We start from the raw sequence: 19,672 nt of genomic DNA, 5'->3' as shown, positions 1-19,672 counted from the left end.
ACGACCTGTCATTAGGAAATGGTTCTTAAATTACTGCTGATGACACTGCTTGAGACAGGCTGACTACTTTGTAATTAGAAAAGTCTACACATAGAAAAAAGTTTATTGACTCAGCAATTCCAAACATGTCCACACAAAACTTGTACACAAATGTTCATAGCAGCATTGCTCATAATAGCTAAAAGTGGAAAGAATCTAAACAACCATTAATTGCTGAATGGATAAATAAAATGAGGTATATCCATACAATGGAGTATTATTTGATCATAAAAAGGAATAAAGCAGTGGCACCTGCAAAAACATGAATGAACCTTGAAAACATTATGCTAAGTGAAAGAAGCCATTCACAAAAGACCACATTTCATATGATTCCATTTACATGAAATATCCAGAAAAGTCAAATATATAGAGAAAGAAAATAGTTAGTGGTTGCCTAGTTCTGGAGAGGGAATTGGAGGATAATGGGGAGTGAATGCTAATGGATAAAGGGTTTTGGAGGTGGGTGTGTGAAAATGTTTTAAAATGGATTGCTGTGATGACCACACGACTGTGAATATAGTAAAAAACCACTGAATCGTATTCTTTAATTAGGTGAACTGTATGGTTTGTGAATTATATCTCAATAAAGCTGTTAAAAAAGTTTAGTAAAACGGCAATCTGACAATACCCTTTTCTCACCACACCAAGATTTAAAATTTAATGAAACAGTTCAAACAATGAACAAAGACTAGTTTAAAACTTATGGGAAAAATGGGGCCAATCCCAACAGACCTGCAGCAGACCTCCTCTTAAATCAATGGATATTTTTGGTATGGACTGTTCTGGGCCTGGATTGCCACTGTGTTTACACCATTTAGCTTCCAGATTGGCAGTAGCACAACATGGTCCTATCAGAATCCGACTTCTTTCTTTGAGACTTGTTTTAAGGAGAAAATCATTTACACTGAGTAGAAATGATGATCCAAGAATTACACCTGGAAAAAAAAAAAAAGAAGGGATGAAGAGGGGTATATGTTATAATTCTTCCTTGTCAAAGAAAAAGTATGTTTGGGTAAGAACTATCTGCATGTTTTAAGAGTATTAACTCATCCTGTGTCAGAGTTTTCTTTTCAGTTGGCTTTTCCCCACAGTTTCATGCCATTTATATAGAATTCTAGTTATGAAGCAGGTATACCTCACTCACATTCCTAACAAAGCAATATTTGCCAAAACGTTATGACTTTTTCCATGTGTGAGCATTTTAAGTTTTATGAGTAGAGACATTTTCATTAAATTGTGCAAGTTTTTCAAACACTACATTTAAGAATGAGAACAACTGCTTCATTTGTCTATTGTTAACATGATGGGAGAGGGCAATTTTCTGTGATTTCTTGTAGTAACAGAGTACAGTATATTACTTTGAGAGACACTCAAGTTTTTGACTGGCCCATGTTAAAATTCAAAACAATCAAAATATATAACATGTGTTTTCTAAAAATTTTAGTTTAATCCAAACTTCACACATCATAACCACTTGAAGTTTACAAAGTCTTAAAAACAGATAGTGGCAGGTTAGATTTATGAGAAAAACTATATGCTATAGTTCAAAGTAAATATACCCAGAAAAGGAATACACTTTAAAATGTAGCTTTTCTTTTGAACTTAAATTTGAAGTGTAGATCAAAACCTTTTCATAAAACCAATGGCACACTTTAAGATATTTCGATGCAAAGTTAGAGTGGTGGGGTTAACTTTCCCCTAAGGAGCTCATATTCTGAATTGTCATTGTGAATATTGAATTTCACCAGACCACGTATGTAATGCCCATGGCTTATTTTTCTAATGATATTTGATCCTTAAAACAGATGAAAGAGGGAGTCAAGATGGCGTACTAGGAGGACGCGGAATTCCTGTCTCCTCACAACTAGGGCACCTACCAGGTACTGGTGGGGGATCACGGACACTTAAGGGGATGGGAGGAACCCCCAGTGACGGGGTAGGACATGGGGTGCGGGGAGAGTGAAGGGGGAGAAGTGGAGGCGGGGTGGGACCGGCGCCCCTGAGGGGCTGCTGGGGGAGGGGAAGGGATCCCAAGCCGGAAGCAGGAAATTGGGGAACCTTTGGGAGGGCAGAGGATCAAAAGGGAGCATGGCCAGGTTTCCCCTGCCTACTTGGACCCCTAGGAACCTGCTGAGATCCCGGGCCTGATCCTCTGCTGACAGAGGCCCCTCCAGCCACGAGGGTCCTGAAGGAGTGGGAGGGAGGGAAGGGGGAGCAAAAGTAAAGGCCAGACCTCTGGGACCAGCACCCCTGAGGGGTAGCAGGGGGAGGGGAGGAGTTCCTACATCCAGAGGGACGCACCCACAGTTAGGGGTCCAGTGGCCACGGGGGAGACCCTGGGGAAGACGGTGCGGGGGGGTGGGGCATGAAGGAACAGAAGGGAAGGGGGCCAGTGCCTTCCCTGTCCACTTAGGCACCGGGAAGCCTCTTGGGCTCCTGGGCCTAACTCTCTGCCCTTGGAGCCTTCCTCTTGCCGTGCAGAGCCCAAGCCCTGCCCCTACACCCCACCCAGGGCCCTACCTCTACATTTGGAGACACCCTCCAATGAGCTGAACCTAAACCGAACACAAACACCCTCACTCAGGGCCCTACCTCCAAACTCGGGAACCCCACACTACAGAGGCCCTCCTTTCCATGTGCTGCCTCCCCACCTTCCGCAGGTCCTAAGCAGAGGTCCCGCCCCACGCTTGAACGTCGCCCCCCCACCCACCTAGGTCCCGCCCCACCCAAAGCCCCACCCCTGCCTAAGTTCCACCCCTCGCCTAAACTCTGCCCGCATAGGTAATGCTTTTTTTTTTTTTTTTGTGGTACGGGCGCCTCTCACTGTTGTGGCCTCTCCGGTTGTAGAGCACAGGCTCCGGATGCGCAGGCTCAGCAGCCATGCCTCACAGGCCTAGCCGTTCCGCAGCACGTGGGATCTTCCCGGACCGGGGCATGAACCGGTGTCCCCTGCATCGGCAAGCGGACTCTCAACCACTGCGCCACCAGGGAAGCCCGGCTGTTTTTTTCTTAACGTCTTTATTGGAGTACAATTGCTTTACAGTGGTGTGTTAGTTTCTGCTTTATAATAAAGTGAATCAGCTATACATATACATATATCCCCATATCTCCTCCCTCCTGCATCAAAAAGTTTCACAATTTGGGGCTTCCCTGGTGGCGCAGTGGTTGAGAGTCCGCCTGCCGATGCAGGGGACACGGGTTCGTGCCCCAGTCGGGGAAGATCCCACATGCCGCAGAGCAGCTGGGCCCGTGAACCATGGCCGCTGAGCCTGCGTGTCCGGAGCCTGTACTCCACAATGGGAGAGGCCACAACAGTGAGAGGCCCGCGTACCACAGAAAGAAAACAAAAACAAAAACAAAAAAAAAGATAAAGCGACCATATGTGTGTGGGTTTATCTCTGGGCTTTCTATCCTGTTCCATTGATCTGTATTTCTGTTTTTGTGCCAGTACCATACTGTCTTGATTACTGTAGCTTTGTAGTATAGTCTGAAGTCAGGGAGCCTGATTCCTCCAGCTCCATTTTTCTTTTTCAAGATTGCTTTGGCTATTTGGGGCCTTTTGTGTTTCCATACAAATTGTGATATTTAATTTTTTTTTTTTTTTTTTTTGCAGTACACGGGCCTCTCACTGTTGTGGCCTCTCCTGCTGCGGAGCACAGTCTCCGGACGCTCAGGCTCAGCGGCCATGGCTCACGGGCCCAGCCGTTCAGCGGCATGTGGGATCCTCCCAGACCAGGGCACGAACCCGTGTCCCCTGCATTGGCAGGCGGACTCTCAACCACTGCGCCACCAGGGGAGCCTGTCGCTTTACCTTTGATAAAGGAGGCAAGAGTATACAATGGAGGAAAGACAGCCTCTTCAATAAGTGGTGCTGGGAAAACAGGACAGCTACATGTAAAAGAATGAAATTAGAACACTTCCTAACACCATATACCAAAATAAACTCAAAATGGATTAAAGACCTAAATGTAAGGCCAGATACTATAAAACTCTTACAGGAAAACTTAGGCAGAACACTCTATGACATAAATCATGGCAAGATCCTTTTTGACCCATCCCCTAGAGAAATGGAAATAAAAACAAAAATAAACAAATGGGATCTAATGAAACTTAAAAGCTTTTGCACAGCAAAGGAAACCAAACAAGACGAAAAGAAAACCTTCAAAATAGAAGAAAATATTTGCAAACGAAACAACTGACAAAGGATTAATCTCCAAAATATACAAGCAGCTCATGCAGCTCAATATCAGAAAAACAACCCAGTCCAAAAATGGGCAGAAGACCTAAACAGACATTTCTCCAGCGAAGGTATACAGATTGCCAACAAACACATGAAAAGATGCTCAACATCACTAATCATTAGAGAAATGCAAATCAAAACTACAATGAGGTATTACCTCACACTGGTCAGAATGGACATCATCAAAAAATCTACAAACAATAAATGCTGGAGAGGGTGTGGAGAAAAGGGAGCCCTCTTGCACTGTTGGTGGGAATGTAAACTGATACAGCCACTATGGAGAACAGTATGGAGGTTCCTTAAAAAACTAAAAATAGAAATACCATACGACCCAGCAATCCCAGTACTGGGCATATATCCTGAGAAAACCGTAATTCAAAAAGAGATATGTACCACAATGTTCACTGTAGCACTATTTACAATAGCCAGGACATGGAAGCAACCTAAGTGTCCACTGACAGATGAATGGATAAAGAAGATGTGGCACATATTTACAATGGAATATTACTCAGCCATAAAAAGAAACGAAATTGAGATATTTGTAGTCAGGTGGATGGACCTAGAGCCTTTCATACAGAGTGAAGTAAGTCAGAAAGAGAAAAACAAATACCGTACGTTAACCCACATATATATGGAATCTAAAAAAAAGGTTCTGATGAACCTAGGGGCAGGACAGGAATAAAGACAAAGATGCAGAGAATGAAATTCAGCACACAGGGAGGGGGAAGGGTAAGCTGGGACGAAGTGAGAGAGTGGCATGGACATATATATATACTACCAAATGTAAAATGGATAGCTAGTGGGAAGCAGCTGCATAGCACAGGGAGATCAGATTGGTGCTTTGAGACCACCTAGAGGGGTGGGATAAGGAGGGTGGGAGGGAAGACGCAAGAGGGAGGGGATATGGGGATATACGTATAGCATATAGCTGATTTACTTTGTTATACAGCAGAAACTAACACAACATTGTAAAGCAATTATACTCCAATAAAGATGTTAAAGAACAAAAAAACTTAGAGATGAAAGATTAAAAAACACCTTAGGCCCACACCATACACGTTTCAAAGTAGAGTACCCACGTTGGCTTTTCAACTCTGTGGAGACTTGAAAACTGCATATATGTTGTATGTTCCTACTGTAGAAATAAGACACAGAACTTCTAATCTTCCATAGAGGACAATCACACTCACAAAAGCATTAGGGTTAAGACTTTTGTTAAAAATTATGATGGTGAAAATCAATTTCTTAAATTTGTTCATCAAATACATAGTGGCACTAAGACTTCACTTCATTTACACAATTTTATTGATTCAGAGTTACACTTAAAGAAAAAATAGGAATTCCCTGGTGGCGCAGTGGGTGAGAGTCCGCCTGCCGATGCAGGGGACACGGGTTTGTGCCCCGGTCCGGGGGGAAATCCCACATGCCGCGGAGCGGCTGGGCCCGTGAGCCACGGCCGCTGAGCCTGTGCGTCTGGAGCCTGTGCTCCGCAACGGGAGAGGCCACAGCAGTGAGAGGCCCGCGTACCGCAAAAAAAAAAAAAAAAAAAGAAAAAAGAGAACAGTAAATAAAAAAATTGAAACAGGCCCTCAAATACCCAAGAATCAAAAATTATCTTTATTAATGGAGCTTAGAACTTAAGTCACAATTTCTGACTTAACTGCATTACATTTCCTAAAATATTTACTTCTCAACAGTAAGTACTTGCTAAATGAAACACACCAATTCATTATTCAAAAATTTGTCATAGGGCTTCCCTGGTGGCGCAGTGGTTGAGAGTCCGCCTGCCGATGCAGGGGACACGGGTTCGTGCCCCGGTCTGGGAAGATCCCACATGCCGCGGAGCGGCTGGGCCCGTGAGCCATGGCTGCTGAGCCTGCGCGTCCGGAGCCTGTGCTCCGCAACGGGAGAGGCCACAGCAGTGAGAGGCCCGTGTACAGCAAAAAAAAAAAAAAAAAAAAAGAAAAAAAAAAAAAAAAAAAAAAAAATTTGTCATAATGGGAGTATACAAGTATAGGCTTAATTCAGTACAGTCATCTAGCAAATGAGCATTAAGGGAATGTCAGAATTACGATACCCTTTGTTCTCAAATACATGCATCTTCGTACTACCCTGCAATGAAATACCCAATTATCTGGTGGTAATGTTAATGTGAATGCTCTATTGGTCCGTCACACGAGAAGTGTTTAATATCAAAGCTCTCCTAGGGTTTTTTAAAAATCTTATTTAATGTTCATCATTCTCATCAGGCACCCATATTGGATAATTTTGGAACCCACTTTGACGGTTCACTCTTAGATAGGTTTCCAAGACTTACCAATTTCTATATCATTTTACCCAACTCTTATTATTTTAAAACATGAAGGAAGCGAGACCTTAGTAATCTAAGTGACTAAAAGGGAAGATCACACCACCTTCACCAGTAGATTGTGACCATCCCGGAGGCAAGGATCATCTTATGCAGTATAGGACTAGTCAAGACAATAGTTATTCAGGACATATCCTACTGTACTAAATGACAGTTTAGAATCTGATCCTATTTTCAGCTGTCACAATATATTTCTTAATTGACAGGCAGGAAAGAAAAGTGCTTAAATCTTTGCCATTCTTCATTTTGCATCATTGTATCACAGAATAGTAATGCTGGATGGAAGAGACCTTAGAAGCCATCTTTCCAAGTCCCTTCCTCTAAAAAAAAATAAAGAAAGAAAAAACGAAACCCTTTTTATTTTGAAATAATGTTAGATCTACCTAGAAGTTGCAAAAATATACAGAGTTCTCATGTATCTTTCACCCAGCTATGTAACTATAGTACAGACACTGAAATCAGGAAATTCACTTTGGCATAACACTATTAAGTAATCTACAGATTTTATTTAAATTTAGCCATTTTCTTCACTAATGTCCTTCTTCTGGTCCAGGATGCTATCTAGGATCCTTAGTCTCCTTTAATCAGTGACAGATCCTCTAGCTTTTTTTTTTTGTCTTTCATGACCTTGAGTCTCTTCAATAGTCCAGGCCAATTATTTTGCAGAATATCTTTCAATTTGGGTTTATCTGATGTTCTCCCTTTAGAATGAGGTTATATGCATTTTTGGCCAGAATACCAGAGAAGTGATACCCTTCTCAGTGCATGGGGAAAGTGATATTGATGTTTTAGTACCTGCTGGTGATACTAATGTTCATCACATGGCTAAAGTGGTGTCTGCCAGATTTCGCCACTGTGAAGTGGTTATTTTTCCATTTGTAAACAATAAGTATCCTGTGGAGAGATATCTGAAGATTATGCAAATATCCTCTATTACATCAAACTTTTACCCATTAATGTTAGCATCCATTAATGCTTCTTGCCTGCAACAATTACTACTGTGGTGCGTGGTAATGTTGATTTCCTATTTCTCTTACTCTTCTACAATTATTAACTAGTATTCTATAGTCAAAAGAGCTGTCCCTTCTACTCTATTTATTAGTTCAATTATTTATCTATACCAGTATGGACTCATAGATATTTATTTTATGGGTCCTAATCTAATACTATCTTTATTTTACTTTGTTGCTTAAATTGAACCAGCTTTGGCCATTGGGAACCCCTCCAAGCTGGTTCCTGTGTCACTGTGATTACCCTATCATTTTTTGAGAGCTTCTTTACTTTCTGGCCACAAGATGTTTCAGGCTCAGTTGTATTTTTCCCATCCCATCTCTGGCATCAGTCATTTCTCCAGAGCTTTGGTTTCTTTTGCTGAAGAATGGCATCTCGAAACCAAAATCTGGGTGGTAGGTATGCTCATTGCTGCTAGGGTATCACTGTTTCTAGGGCCTCTCAGCAGAGAGGGCTAAGACGTATATGTGCGTCTACTGCCCATGTATACACACACATCTATATTACTGTATCTATCAGTAAATATATTAAAAATCATGAATTCATACTGATGCCTCTGGTTCTAATCCAAAACCACAGGATTTGTTTTCTAGCCTATTCCCTTTTCTTATTTGTAATCTCTTCCTACAACAGTGAGAAAGCTGCAGAGTACTCCTTCTGATGTGTTGATGTCTGATCATCCCTAAAACATCACTTTGGAGAGAGTGGTCAAAATTAAAGCAAAAGAACTAAGACAGAAACAAAGGACAGCTTTATTAAAGCAAAGGTAATTATCTATCAAAGAAAAGACTATCAAAAGCAAGGGCTGATATTTATCCCTAGAAGTCTCATTAAGAATGGGCTTGACAGCATTTTTTCTGGAGCATACAGAAGAACGAGATTACCTTTCTCCTCTATGGCACTTCTCATTTATACGAAGATATTTGTAAGCATACGATAAAATCTTCTTTGTAGAAGTAACTTAATACATACAGAATCTGAACCTTACTGGATATTTCTACTGTGCAGCAATGGCCTCAAAATACTGATACTGTACTAAGTTTCTGAGGTTTTGCCTTAAAACTAGAACTGGAATGACAAAATTTGCATCATGATTCCTTACCGTATATTCCTCAGAAAGTGCCTATCCCTTCTCAAAGAAGAACGTGAGTAGGGTTGGTGGAAGGTCCTTCTTAACTCCTGAAAGTTACACAACTAGAAGTATTGATATTTATCAGCTAGGGTGAGGAGGGATATAAGAAAAAAATTCTAGACTTGCATTTTTACATGAAAACAATCAAAATGTTGACAGCTTTTGTGTTACTGTGTACACTGTTAAACACATGAACATTTTCCTACTGTCATACAAATTCTATTCTTTCTTGCTTGGGTAGAGAGAATGAGATACCTAGAATTCTCAGGAGAGTAAAGGTAAAGGTAGGGACTGAGACCTTGGGAAAATGGCCTAGAAACAGGAAGCCAATGGCCGGGCAAACATTTGGGAGCCTGAAACAAGAAGAAAGAAGGTGGGTCAGACTCAGGTGAGCACTGAGGAGGGCAGGAGGAGACACAATGTGCCTGAAATACAAGAGACTTTACAGTTGAGGCAGGCACTGACCCAGCTACAGCTATATTCCAGCAATAGCAGAATTTAACGACTGGTTTTCTAGAAAGTAGACTAGTAGGCCTAGGAACCTGCCGAAATTTCTAGATTTTCAGGTTTGATACTCTCTGGAGTTTGATCTAGTTCAAGGATGAACATGAGGCTTAATGAAAACCAATGAGGTACAATAATACTTTGGGGAGAGTAACGTTTCCTCTTGGTTTCCAGTTTTGAAGGCAAGAAAATGAAGGTGTTAGAGCTGCTGGCTGTCACCATGTGTCAGCTATTTCAGTGAACTTCTTTACTATAATGGCTTTAAGGATACTTTCTTATGATGGTATCCATAACCATGCCTAATTTCTTAAATAAGTGCTACTCCCATGCTTCTGTCTATAAGGAATTTGGATATACTGGATCACCTCCAACTTGATATTTATGCATGCATGCATTACTCATTCAACCAACGTTTATTGGTTATCTACCATATATTGGGTATATACAAAGATAAAGTGAATAATTTGCAATTTTTTTCACATTACAAGATTTTTCCTTTTTTAGCCTCAAGTTCTGAAATCTCAGTAAGCATTAGAGGGAAAAAAAGACAACCAACAACATTTATAATTTTGACTCTGTTCAGCAAGTGAACTGTTGAAAAACACAAATACTTCCCTAATCATACAAACACTTTTAGTATTTGCTTTTTATTCACTTTATGTGCTGTCAATTCTTTCACTCTAATCAAATACTTAATTGAATACCTACGTGTTGAGTCGCTGTTCTTTTCTTTACCCCTTCATTTCTCCAATAGCCTACCCCTCACTCTATTCTTACTCTTTTCTAATCCTTTATAGTTTGTACTTGCCTATTTCTCAGGTCTACCAGCATTGATCATGGGCTCGTATGAACACAAAGGGGATATTGAGAATTTAAGATGCTAATGTTGGCAGTGAGGATACAGGAACAGGCACTGCCTAAAGGCGTTACGGAAACACATGACCTATATATATAAACGTGCCCTGCCTGGTCCCTTCTGTCTCCTTTCTTTTCTTTCATGTCATACACCTACATGGAAATTAGGGAATTAGGCATGGTTTGCTTTTGAGACACATAAGTAGTTTAACTCATCCCCATGTGCCTACCTGCCCACTACACTTGCTACACACACCAGCCTGCTGTGGCTTTGCTCCTCAACGAGGGGATCCAGTTACTTGCAGCACCACAGAAAGGTTCACCCACAAGTACCAGTTTTTAAGTTTAACAGAGTCTCCGTTTCCTTTTGAACATTTCCTGCTGCATTTTTAAAAGGGTACAACAAAATAATAGAGAAGCATGTTAGTTCAAGTGGTTTTAATCTTGGTGTAAATGACCAGTAATAAGAGATTATGGTGATCACTTAATAATAAAGAGTGGTGATAAATTTCACAAAGGGTCATTTGTGAATGGTAAAGCAAAGTTCACACTTTTACCACAATCTGTGAAAATAATCCCTGGGACTCGTGACAGAGTTATTAATTCTCCTTTCCCCATTCTTTTACTCTGTGAGAAGCTGGCCTATGGGACATCATCCCTTCCTTTTTGTTTCTTTCAATTGGGAAACATACTAAGTATCTTCCTTGGGATAAAATGAATCTTATTTTATATATCACCACACATATAAACCCAGGGCCACAGAGATACTCAGAGTTCATGTAAGATGGATACTTATACATTCAAAATCCGGAATAAATGGCAACAGAAAGGGAGTAAAGGCCTGTGTTATTTTTCTTCCTAATGGACTAATAATGCAAGGTGGGACAAATGACTATAAGTAAAAATTATAAAAAACTAACTTCTTAGCATTGGAACATTGGAAAAGGCTGAATAATTTTGTGAAGTTTTACCACTCCTCTACCCCTGTGTGTGTGTGTGTCTGTGTATGTGTGTGTGTGTTTACATATAAGAAAATATGACAAGATGTTTATATTTGTTCTAGCTCATGAGTATATAAGCATTTGATGTATTATCCTTTATATTTTCTGTACTTTTAATTTTTCCCTTAAATTTCCAAAAATGATGAGAGAAGAAAAGAAAGAAAAAACTTAAAGAAATATGTTACAAAAGTGTAAGATTTAGAATGGTCACAAACTTTAAAAGCATGATTATTAAAGCTATTTATGCAATCACTGATCAGGTCATTTTTTAAAATTTAATTTTGAAATAATTTCAGGCTTTCAGCAAAGTTAATATCTTTCATTGCAGCTTCCCTTAATGTTAACAACTTACATCAACTATAGAATGAGTCTCAGAAGCCAGAAAATTAACATCTATACGCTACTAACTAAACCATAGACCATGTTTGAATTTCACCAGTTTCTCCCTTCATGTCCTTTTCTTGTTCCAGGATCCAATCCAGGATCCTACCTTGCTTTTCATGACTGTGGGATAAGGTCAGTTTTGACTGAGTATATTACCTCTTCTCTCTACCTCCTTCCATTCAATAGAATGCTTTTCTGCCTGATTCTTCCATTGGCTTCTTTCAAAAATCTGTGTTTATATATTTAATTTCAGCTCTAGCAAACTAATGGCAGGCACTTAATTAAACTAAATGAGGTGTATCAACATTGAGAAGTAATTTCAGAAACAACTTGTGTGATAAATAGAAATAATCTTGGTTTGTTTGCATACTGACATACTTTTCATTGAGTGTAAAAATCTAGTTCAAGGAACAAACAGTTGACCTTTAAAATACTCCTTCAGAAGACTAATAAATGGAAACCACTTGCTTTGGAGAATGTTTACAAAATGCTGCCAGCCCTACATTGTCGGTCTCTACTAGACCTTTACTAGGGCTCCTACTCTCTACATGCTGACTGTGCAAAGTGTAATCTACAGCAAGCTTCTGTATGTCTTTAGAAAGGGTACTCAATGATGACATGTGCTATCAAAGCAGATCCAGGTATTTTTATCCAGCTGGAAATAATCTAAGGATACTAGGAAATCAGCAAGCATGTGTTAGATACATCCAGAAGTCGATTTGCATAACAGTGAAGCATGAGGATGACTCAAAAAGTGAGGAAGAAAAATTTTTGTAAGCATGATCCATAAAAAGATGATCATAAATGACTAGAAAAAAAATTCTGTGAGTCTGGTCCACTAAAGAGATGATTAGGAATCTTTTCATTTCTAGTTTCGTCAACTAATTATGTTGAAGCACATAAAAAATGGCACTTGGGTATTTTTATTTTATTTTATTTTATTTTTTTGGCCGCACCATGTGGCATGCAGGATCTTAGTTCCCCGACCAGGGATCGAACCCATGTGCCCTGCAGTGGAAGCATGGAGTCTTAACCACTGGACGGCCAGGGAAGTCCCTGCACTTGCAGTTTAACCATGAAAATAGCTTGCTTTCCCCCTCTTGATCAGAATATGTAAGTGTTTCAGATCCTACTTAATTACATTCTATTTTGTAATAAGCCTATATCTGCATCTGTTATTATAGTAAGTTGTAACATAGGATAAGATTAATAAATGAAACAAAATACAACAAAACTGTCAGAGAGCTACACGGACACAGATGTTTAAGCTGAAAGGGATGCTGGTGCTCCCCAACAAAGTTCCTAAAAAGTCTAGTCCTCAAAATGAGAGTCCAAGTGGGTGGTCGACCTGCTAACACGTATCCCTTCTCTAAGGCACTTGAGATTTCTCATGGGTGGGATTTCCAGTCCTCAGGGACTCTCATCTAGTCCTTATCAGTGAGTAAAAGCTGGGACTTCTAGTCTAATCCAAACCTCTTCTTTTGGACATAAGAAAATGACAAGTAGCAGGAATAGGATTTTATTTTTCTTTCATATGAAGAAAGGGAGAATTACTCATGGAAGACAAAAATGTCTATTGAGTTGGCTATTTATACTTGGCCCTTGTCTGGGAAAGGTATTTTTTTGAGAAATGTTTTAAAACTCTCAGATCCTAGAAAAACTGAACTGAAAATACCAAAGGGTGACGGTGGATACGCTTTGCCTCTTTCTTCCCCTCCCTCCAATGCTTACTGCCAGCCACCATGCTTACTGTTTTCACAGTTGTGTCAGTGTATTAGGAAAATAAAACTTGATTGGATCATGTGGCTATGTTTAAAAAAAAAAAAGCCTACTAACAAATCTGACCGTGCATATTGGAAAGTGTATAGCAACCTTCTCATAGAGGAAAGAATATAGTAGCTGGTTAATTTAATGAGGAAACTGCTGGTGAATCCATTTTTTTTTTAAAGTAAGTCACATGAATGGAAGAACTGGTATCAACTCAAACAATGTTGAAAGCAAAATGACTTCCTAAGTGATTTACTGCAATGGCTTAGAAACTGGTATTAATCTACATGATCCAGGTTTTTAAAGACTGGTTTAATAGAAAGTCCAGAAGCCAGGAGACGTGTGTTATAGTCCCCACTGCACCCCAGAGTACCCCTGGACAAATCATTTAATCTCGGCACCCCTAAGTGAGGGAGTTAGGCCTAGCTCAGTAGGCCTCAACCTAGGGTTCTCTGACACTTAGGGAGTCCCACATAGTAATGGTGGTCCATGAGGTATTTTAAGTATTTCAAAGATCCTGAAAGAAATCATGAATTTGCTGGAGAGAGGGACGAAGTGTACTAAGTATTTTGGTTACAGTAGTATCTGGTTGGTATAGTCATGCTAGCTATCTTATCCTAAATACAGCGTGTTTGGATGATGGAGAGAAAAGGACAAAAAGTGTTCTTGATGAAGAGGATGATCTCCGAGATAATTTTCAGCTCTAAAATTTAATGCTCTATGATCTCAGCATTCATGTGGTATGACTGAGTTGGGAGAGGGAGGGAGGGAGAAGAAGATACAAAAACACTAATATTTATTGAGAAATTACATAATTGTGTGCCAAGGAATGTGTAGGGTACTCTGTGTACATTATTTCACTTAATCCACTCAACAGCCCCATGAATTAAGTATTTTTGCCTTTATTTTGGAAATGAGCTGTGTTGTGACTTTTACCACAATCAACTGCCAGCAAGTAGCAGGGCTGGGGTTGTCTGCCTCCTTCCAGCACCACATTGCTTTATAGAAACTACTGCTATTAGTTAGCTCTTAGTAATTTCATTTTTCCAATTGGTAACAGGGTTGTGAATAAATGCTTTTTCCTGTCCCCGGCTGTCTTGCTTGGCCTCAGTATATTATGCCAACATAGCCTACAGGGCCAGAGCCCCAGCCAGAGAGCAAAAGAACATCGAAGATGTGTCTTCAGTCACTTATCACTGACAGGGCTGCTTTGCCAGAAACTTTCCTAGCAAATAGCCTTCTGGCTTATGTGGATGGGAGGGCAATTTGCTGTGACCGCAGCAAAACTAAACACTGTCACAAATTCAGTGCAGTGGGGGATATTTACTTCTAACCCTCTCTTTTTCCACAGTCCCAGTTCTAGGAGCTACAATAATTCTTATCCATTTCACCCAATACTAACTTATAAAGTGCCATCATTAGGATGCAAAGGAGACGCTATTAAGAAAAAGATCTTTAGGAACTTCCTTGGTGGCGCAGTGATTAGGAATCCGCCTGCCAATGCAGGGTACACGGATTCAAGCCCTGGCTTGTTAAGATCCCACGTGCCGTGGGGCAACTAAGCCCATGTGCCACAACTACTGAGCCTGCGCTCTAGACCCCGCAAGCCACAACTACTGAAGCCCGTGCGCCTAGAGCCCGTGCTCCGCAACAAGAGAAGGCACCACAATGAGAAGCCTGTGCAGTGCAACCAACAGTAGCCCCCACTCACCGCAACTAGAGAAAGCCCGAGCGCAGCAAAGAAGATCCAATGCAGCCAAAAATAGATAGATAAATAAATAAAATTTAAAGAGAAAAAAAAGAAAAAGATCTCTAGTATTTAATTGCTAGGACTGGAAACTTTCTTCTTCAATAGCATTTTTCACAGTGAGATATTTTCACAGTGAGATATTTTCATTGATAGCATTTTTGTTGTCTCAAATGCCCTTTTTTCTCCTGTCCAAGGAATACTGTTTTAATATGCGTATTTGCGAAATTTTTACCAGTTGTCCCTTTTTTCACCTCAAATGTATCTAAATCTAGAAAAATGGTTGTTTCCCATATCTTTGTTAAAGCTAGGAGAAGAAATAAAAAGCATTGATTTTTTTTTCTATAGTACATAAGCACACAAAGTCTAGCGCAATGGAACACAATTCTAAAATACATAACTTGGACTTCCCTGGTGGCGCAGTGGTTAAGAATCCACTTGCCAATGCAGGGGACACAGGTTTGAGCCCTGGCCTAGGAAGATCCCATATGCCGCAGAGTAACTAAGCCTGTGTGCCACCACTACTGAGCCTGTACTCTACAGCCTGCAAGCAACAACTAGTGAGCCCACACGCTGCAACTACTGAAGCCCGCGTGCCTATAGTCCACACTCCGCAACAAGAGAAGCCACCGCAATGAGAAGCCCGCGCACTGCGATGAAGAGTAGCCCATGCTCGCCGCAACTAGAGAAAGCCCGCAAGCAGCAACGAAGACCCAACGCAGCCAAAATAAATAAATTAATTAATAAATTTATTTAAAAAATACATAACCAGAGGCCCACAGTTTTCTAGCAGTCTAGATTAAGTTTGGAATTGGTAACTAAAAACAATAGGGGGAAAGACTAATCTAGCTGGAGACAAGATTTAAAGGTGGGTATATTTGGGAGAGTGTAATAACTGTACTGGATTTCTCATTAGCAGGGAGCAGAGTCTTAGGAAGATTCACATTCCCCAAGAGAACCATATTTACACAATTAACAATTCTTTTGTTGAAAAAAAAAAGCTTTCATTATTGCATGTAGACACATGTGGGCTGTATAAAAATATAAGAGATGTGTAACCCATGGTAAACACAAAGTAATGATCTTAAACAGGCCAAATCCTTGAACTCGTCATTAATAAATGTCTCTCCTGCATTCAGCTACCCAGGCTGCTGGGAGCCTGTTTTCTTCAAGTACTTCAAACACTGAAATCCAGGAACATTTATTATTTTAATCCATTACAGGCAGTGCTTGATTTAACTTTATTGGTTGCGGTGGTGGTAGTGGTTATAAGTGGGGGGTACAGCAATGTTCTTTTACACATCATTTCAAAAGGGCTTAATTATATTTTATAGTTTGGGCCAGGAATTCTACTTGTTTTTGGTCTAACAAGGTTCAAATGGAGTTCAGGTCGGTGATTAATCAGAAGAAAAAGTCAGAGATGGTTATCTCTCCGAGATGAGCTCATCTCCCTCTATGAAAGGCTGGGCAGGTACATCATGTTCACTGTGCCACAGCACATGAGAGTGCTCTGACATCCGAAGATGGCTGCTTATTGGATGATTTTTACTTTTCAGGCAGCCTAGAAATTAGCACATCAGAAATTTCACCCAGTGGTTACCTTCTAAATTTCTGAAGTTACTATCCTATGTATTTAAAGGCTTCTCATTAAAATCCAAACAGCTATAGTAACCTCACAGCACAGAAAAAATGTACACGAAGAACAAAAATCACGTTAACAGACATTAAAAAAAACCCACATAGACCCTTTAGCACAGAAAAATTTAAATATTCCAAATGAAAGATGTAAAGACTGAATTAATATAATTTGGTTAAACAAAACAAGAAAAAATAAGTGACCATATAAATATGCCTGAACAGCATATATCTACTAGTGAGTTTTTTTTTTTTTTTTCTGGGTATGCGGGCCTCTCACTGCCGTGGCCTCTCCCGTTGCAGAGCACAGGCTCCGGACGCGCAGGCCCAGCGGCCATGGCCCACGGGCCCAGCCGCTCCGCGGCATGCGGGATCCTCCCGGACCGGGGAACGAATCCACGTCCCCTGCATCAGCAGGCAGACTCCCAACCACTGCGCAACCAGGGAAGCCCCTACTAGTGAGTTTTTAAAAAACATCAAACATTCTTAATTTTTTACCTCTCTTTTTGAGGGGGTGAAAAAAGATAATTTCTAAGATAGTAGTATTAACATTGCTTATTATTGACCAAAATTCTATCTAAACATATATTATTGATAACAATTACAGCTGGGAGACTAAAACTTGTATGTTGGGATTTCTTCTCCATTGCATACGATTTCTAAGAGAGAGGACAAGAAAATTACTTTCCAAGAGAATGTCTTATACGTTTACGGTTTTTATTTCCCGCTGTACTAGAGAATAAATATAGAACATTGCTTTGAAAAAAAGTTATGAGAATTTTACTTTTTCCACTTATTTCCCATTCAAGTTTTAGAACTTCCTATTTTACCTTTTTTTTTTTTTATTTTACCTTTTTTTGAATGTCTCAATAGTCCACCATTACGCACAGAAAAATATCAATTTTGAAAAAAAATCAGTAATCCACAGGTAATTTAAGAGTAAAAAAAGGACAGGCCAGTTCATCAGTAGCAACTTTGAACCTTGTTATAAAGTAATCGGAGGGAATCTGACCAGGATTAATAGTGGTCCTCAGTTCTGGGATGAGGGGTATCAGGTTGCACGGACTCTGGGCCATCTGTTCCGCCTGCCTACATTTTACTTCTGCAAAACTGTAAAGGCACCTCTACCTCAGGGACTATAGAAGGGCATTAGAATTCTTCTGCTTTTCATTATCAGAAGATTCAGTAACTCACTTCATTGTCAAGATAATCCCCTTTTACTCTTTCTTTTGCGCTTGCAGGGTATGGCCAAAATGACAAATAAAACCCCAGATGTTAACAGACCCAATGAAGTCTCCACCTTTCCTTGAGTGTTGGGTTTAAGCTACTTGAGACACAGTGTCAAAAATGACAGGACCCTGATGCCCACACCCAATATTCATTAAGGTTTGTTAGTGATTTGTATAGCTGTCTACAAACTGTACTTCCACTTCAATCCTCAGTGGCTGTTTAAAAGTTAAGTTTGTCCTCTGGCTTTAACAGTCAAAGAATTCATTTCTTATTGTTCAGGCATTGGAAAAAGATGCTATTTCTTTCTAAAAGTAACAAAAGTCTTTGGGGTGTTGTAAATGGCTTGTTATTGCAATATATTATTTTAGGTAGTCATATATAATTTAATGTTGTATTTCCCCTCAGGCTTACTTGCATTTATGCAGCATCCAATGGCTATGACAACGCCTTAAGGAGATTTTCCTCAGGAGATCCAGTTGACTCTGGAATGAAAAGCTGGAGCTCCACTTTGTATCAATTAATAACCTGCTTTCACTTTTCAGTACATGAAAAGGAACTCTAGGTTCTTTACATTTTTACTGGTCCTGAATTCAGTGAACATGAAAAGAGGCATTTGTATACATGAAAAATAATGTGGTTATGCTTTCTTTCTTCCTACTTTTGTTTATACACAAAGATAAGTACATCTGGATGACAGAGGCTGGGGCAGTGAAAGTTATTTAAACCACAGCTCTTTGACTAGGAATTCAACTCATTGCTTTCTGTATGGATGAAAAGTCCCCTAATTCCCTATGGAAAGGGGATTCTTGCAACTTTTCCCTAATTCTGACTAAAATGCCAGCCAAGATGGCCTCACTTAGGCTCTTTCCCCAACCCTTTGTGCCACTTAACTTGTTCATATCCTATTTCCCTTTCCCTTATCTACATGGAGTTTGCTAATCGACATGGCCCCAAGAAAAAGCAAGGCAGCCTAAAGCACAGCTATTTCACAGCCTGAATTGTGTCCCTTGTTTGCCGAAATCTAAGAAGTGCCGCCCTAATAGAGCCATAATTTACTCTGACAAGGAGAGCTAAAGTCTGCAGCTCACTCCCCACCCTGCCTGTGCAAAGTGCTACACTGCTGGTTCAGAATTTATAGCTACATACTTAAGGTTTCTCCAAAACACTATACTTCAAACAGCAAAAAAGACTGTGTGTGTGTGTGTGTGTGTGCGGGGGGGTGGGGAAGGCTACTTTTAAAAAAGAACATACTACAGAATGGGACAGATTTAATGGCTAGCAAAAGAAATATCTGCCTTAAAATGTTTCAGAAAATAAGATATGATTTTGAAACAAGATTAATTTCGTTATCAATAACATAATCATAGAAAATTTGGCAATATTATACACAATCATAGAGATTTTTGCAATTACACACCAATTTAAAAAAATACAAGCATTACATCTTGTATGTAAAGTTTTAAAATTTAGGGCCATTTTACCACAGACACATGGGAGAACATAAGTATTCTAGCAGAAATAAGAGTTAGGTTATTATAAGTCACTGTTACACTAGCATCTGCAGAGTGGAATTAAAAAAACCCCACGTTCCTTGAAACTTGGATAGTTTAGGGCCACAGAATAGTACAGGAGGCTAAGAAGAACTCAAGGATTTTTTTTAAGTGGAAAATATTTAACCATTTCGTTTTGTTTCAAATGATGAAAACATTTCGGTGAATAATCTGTACATATTTTGTTGTAAAACCCAGTAAATGAACAT

The 19,672-nt window shown here is 39.9% G+C and overlaps 1 protein-coding gene across 2 annotated transcripts in view; it reads right to left on the bottom strand.

The window, feature by feature from the left end:
* Nucleotides 1-19,672, bottom strand: part of VPS13B (vacuolar protein sorting 13 homolog B) — an 818,081-nt gene that overhangs the window by 164,781 nt on the left and 633,628 nt on the right. For both annotated transcript variants that reach the window (XM_065895774.1, XM_065895773.1), the window contains exon 36: nt 772-974. In XM_065895774.1, the coding sequence (XP_065751846.1) occupies nt 772-974 (203 nt within the window). The remainder of the gene's footprint in view (nt 1-771; nt 975-19,672) is intronic.

Source organism: Phocoena phocoena, chromosome 17 (genome assembly GCF_963924675.1).
Source record: "Phocoena phocoena chromosome 17, mPhoPho1.1, whole genome shotgun sequence".
NCBI lineage: Eukaryota > Metazoa > Chordata > Mammalia > Artiodactyla > Phocoenidae > Phocoena > Phocoena phocoena.
The sequence above is the reverse complement of the archived record's forward strand: the minus strand, read 5'-3'. Positions and strand labels throughout refer to the sequence as shown.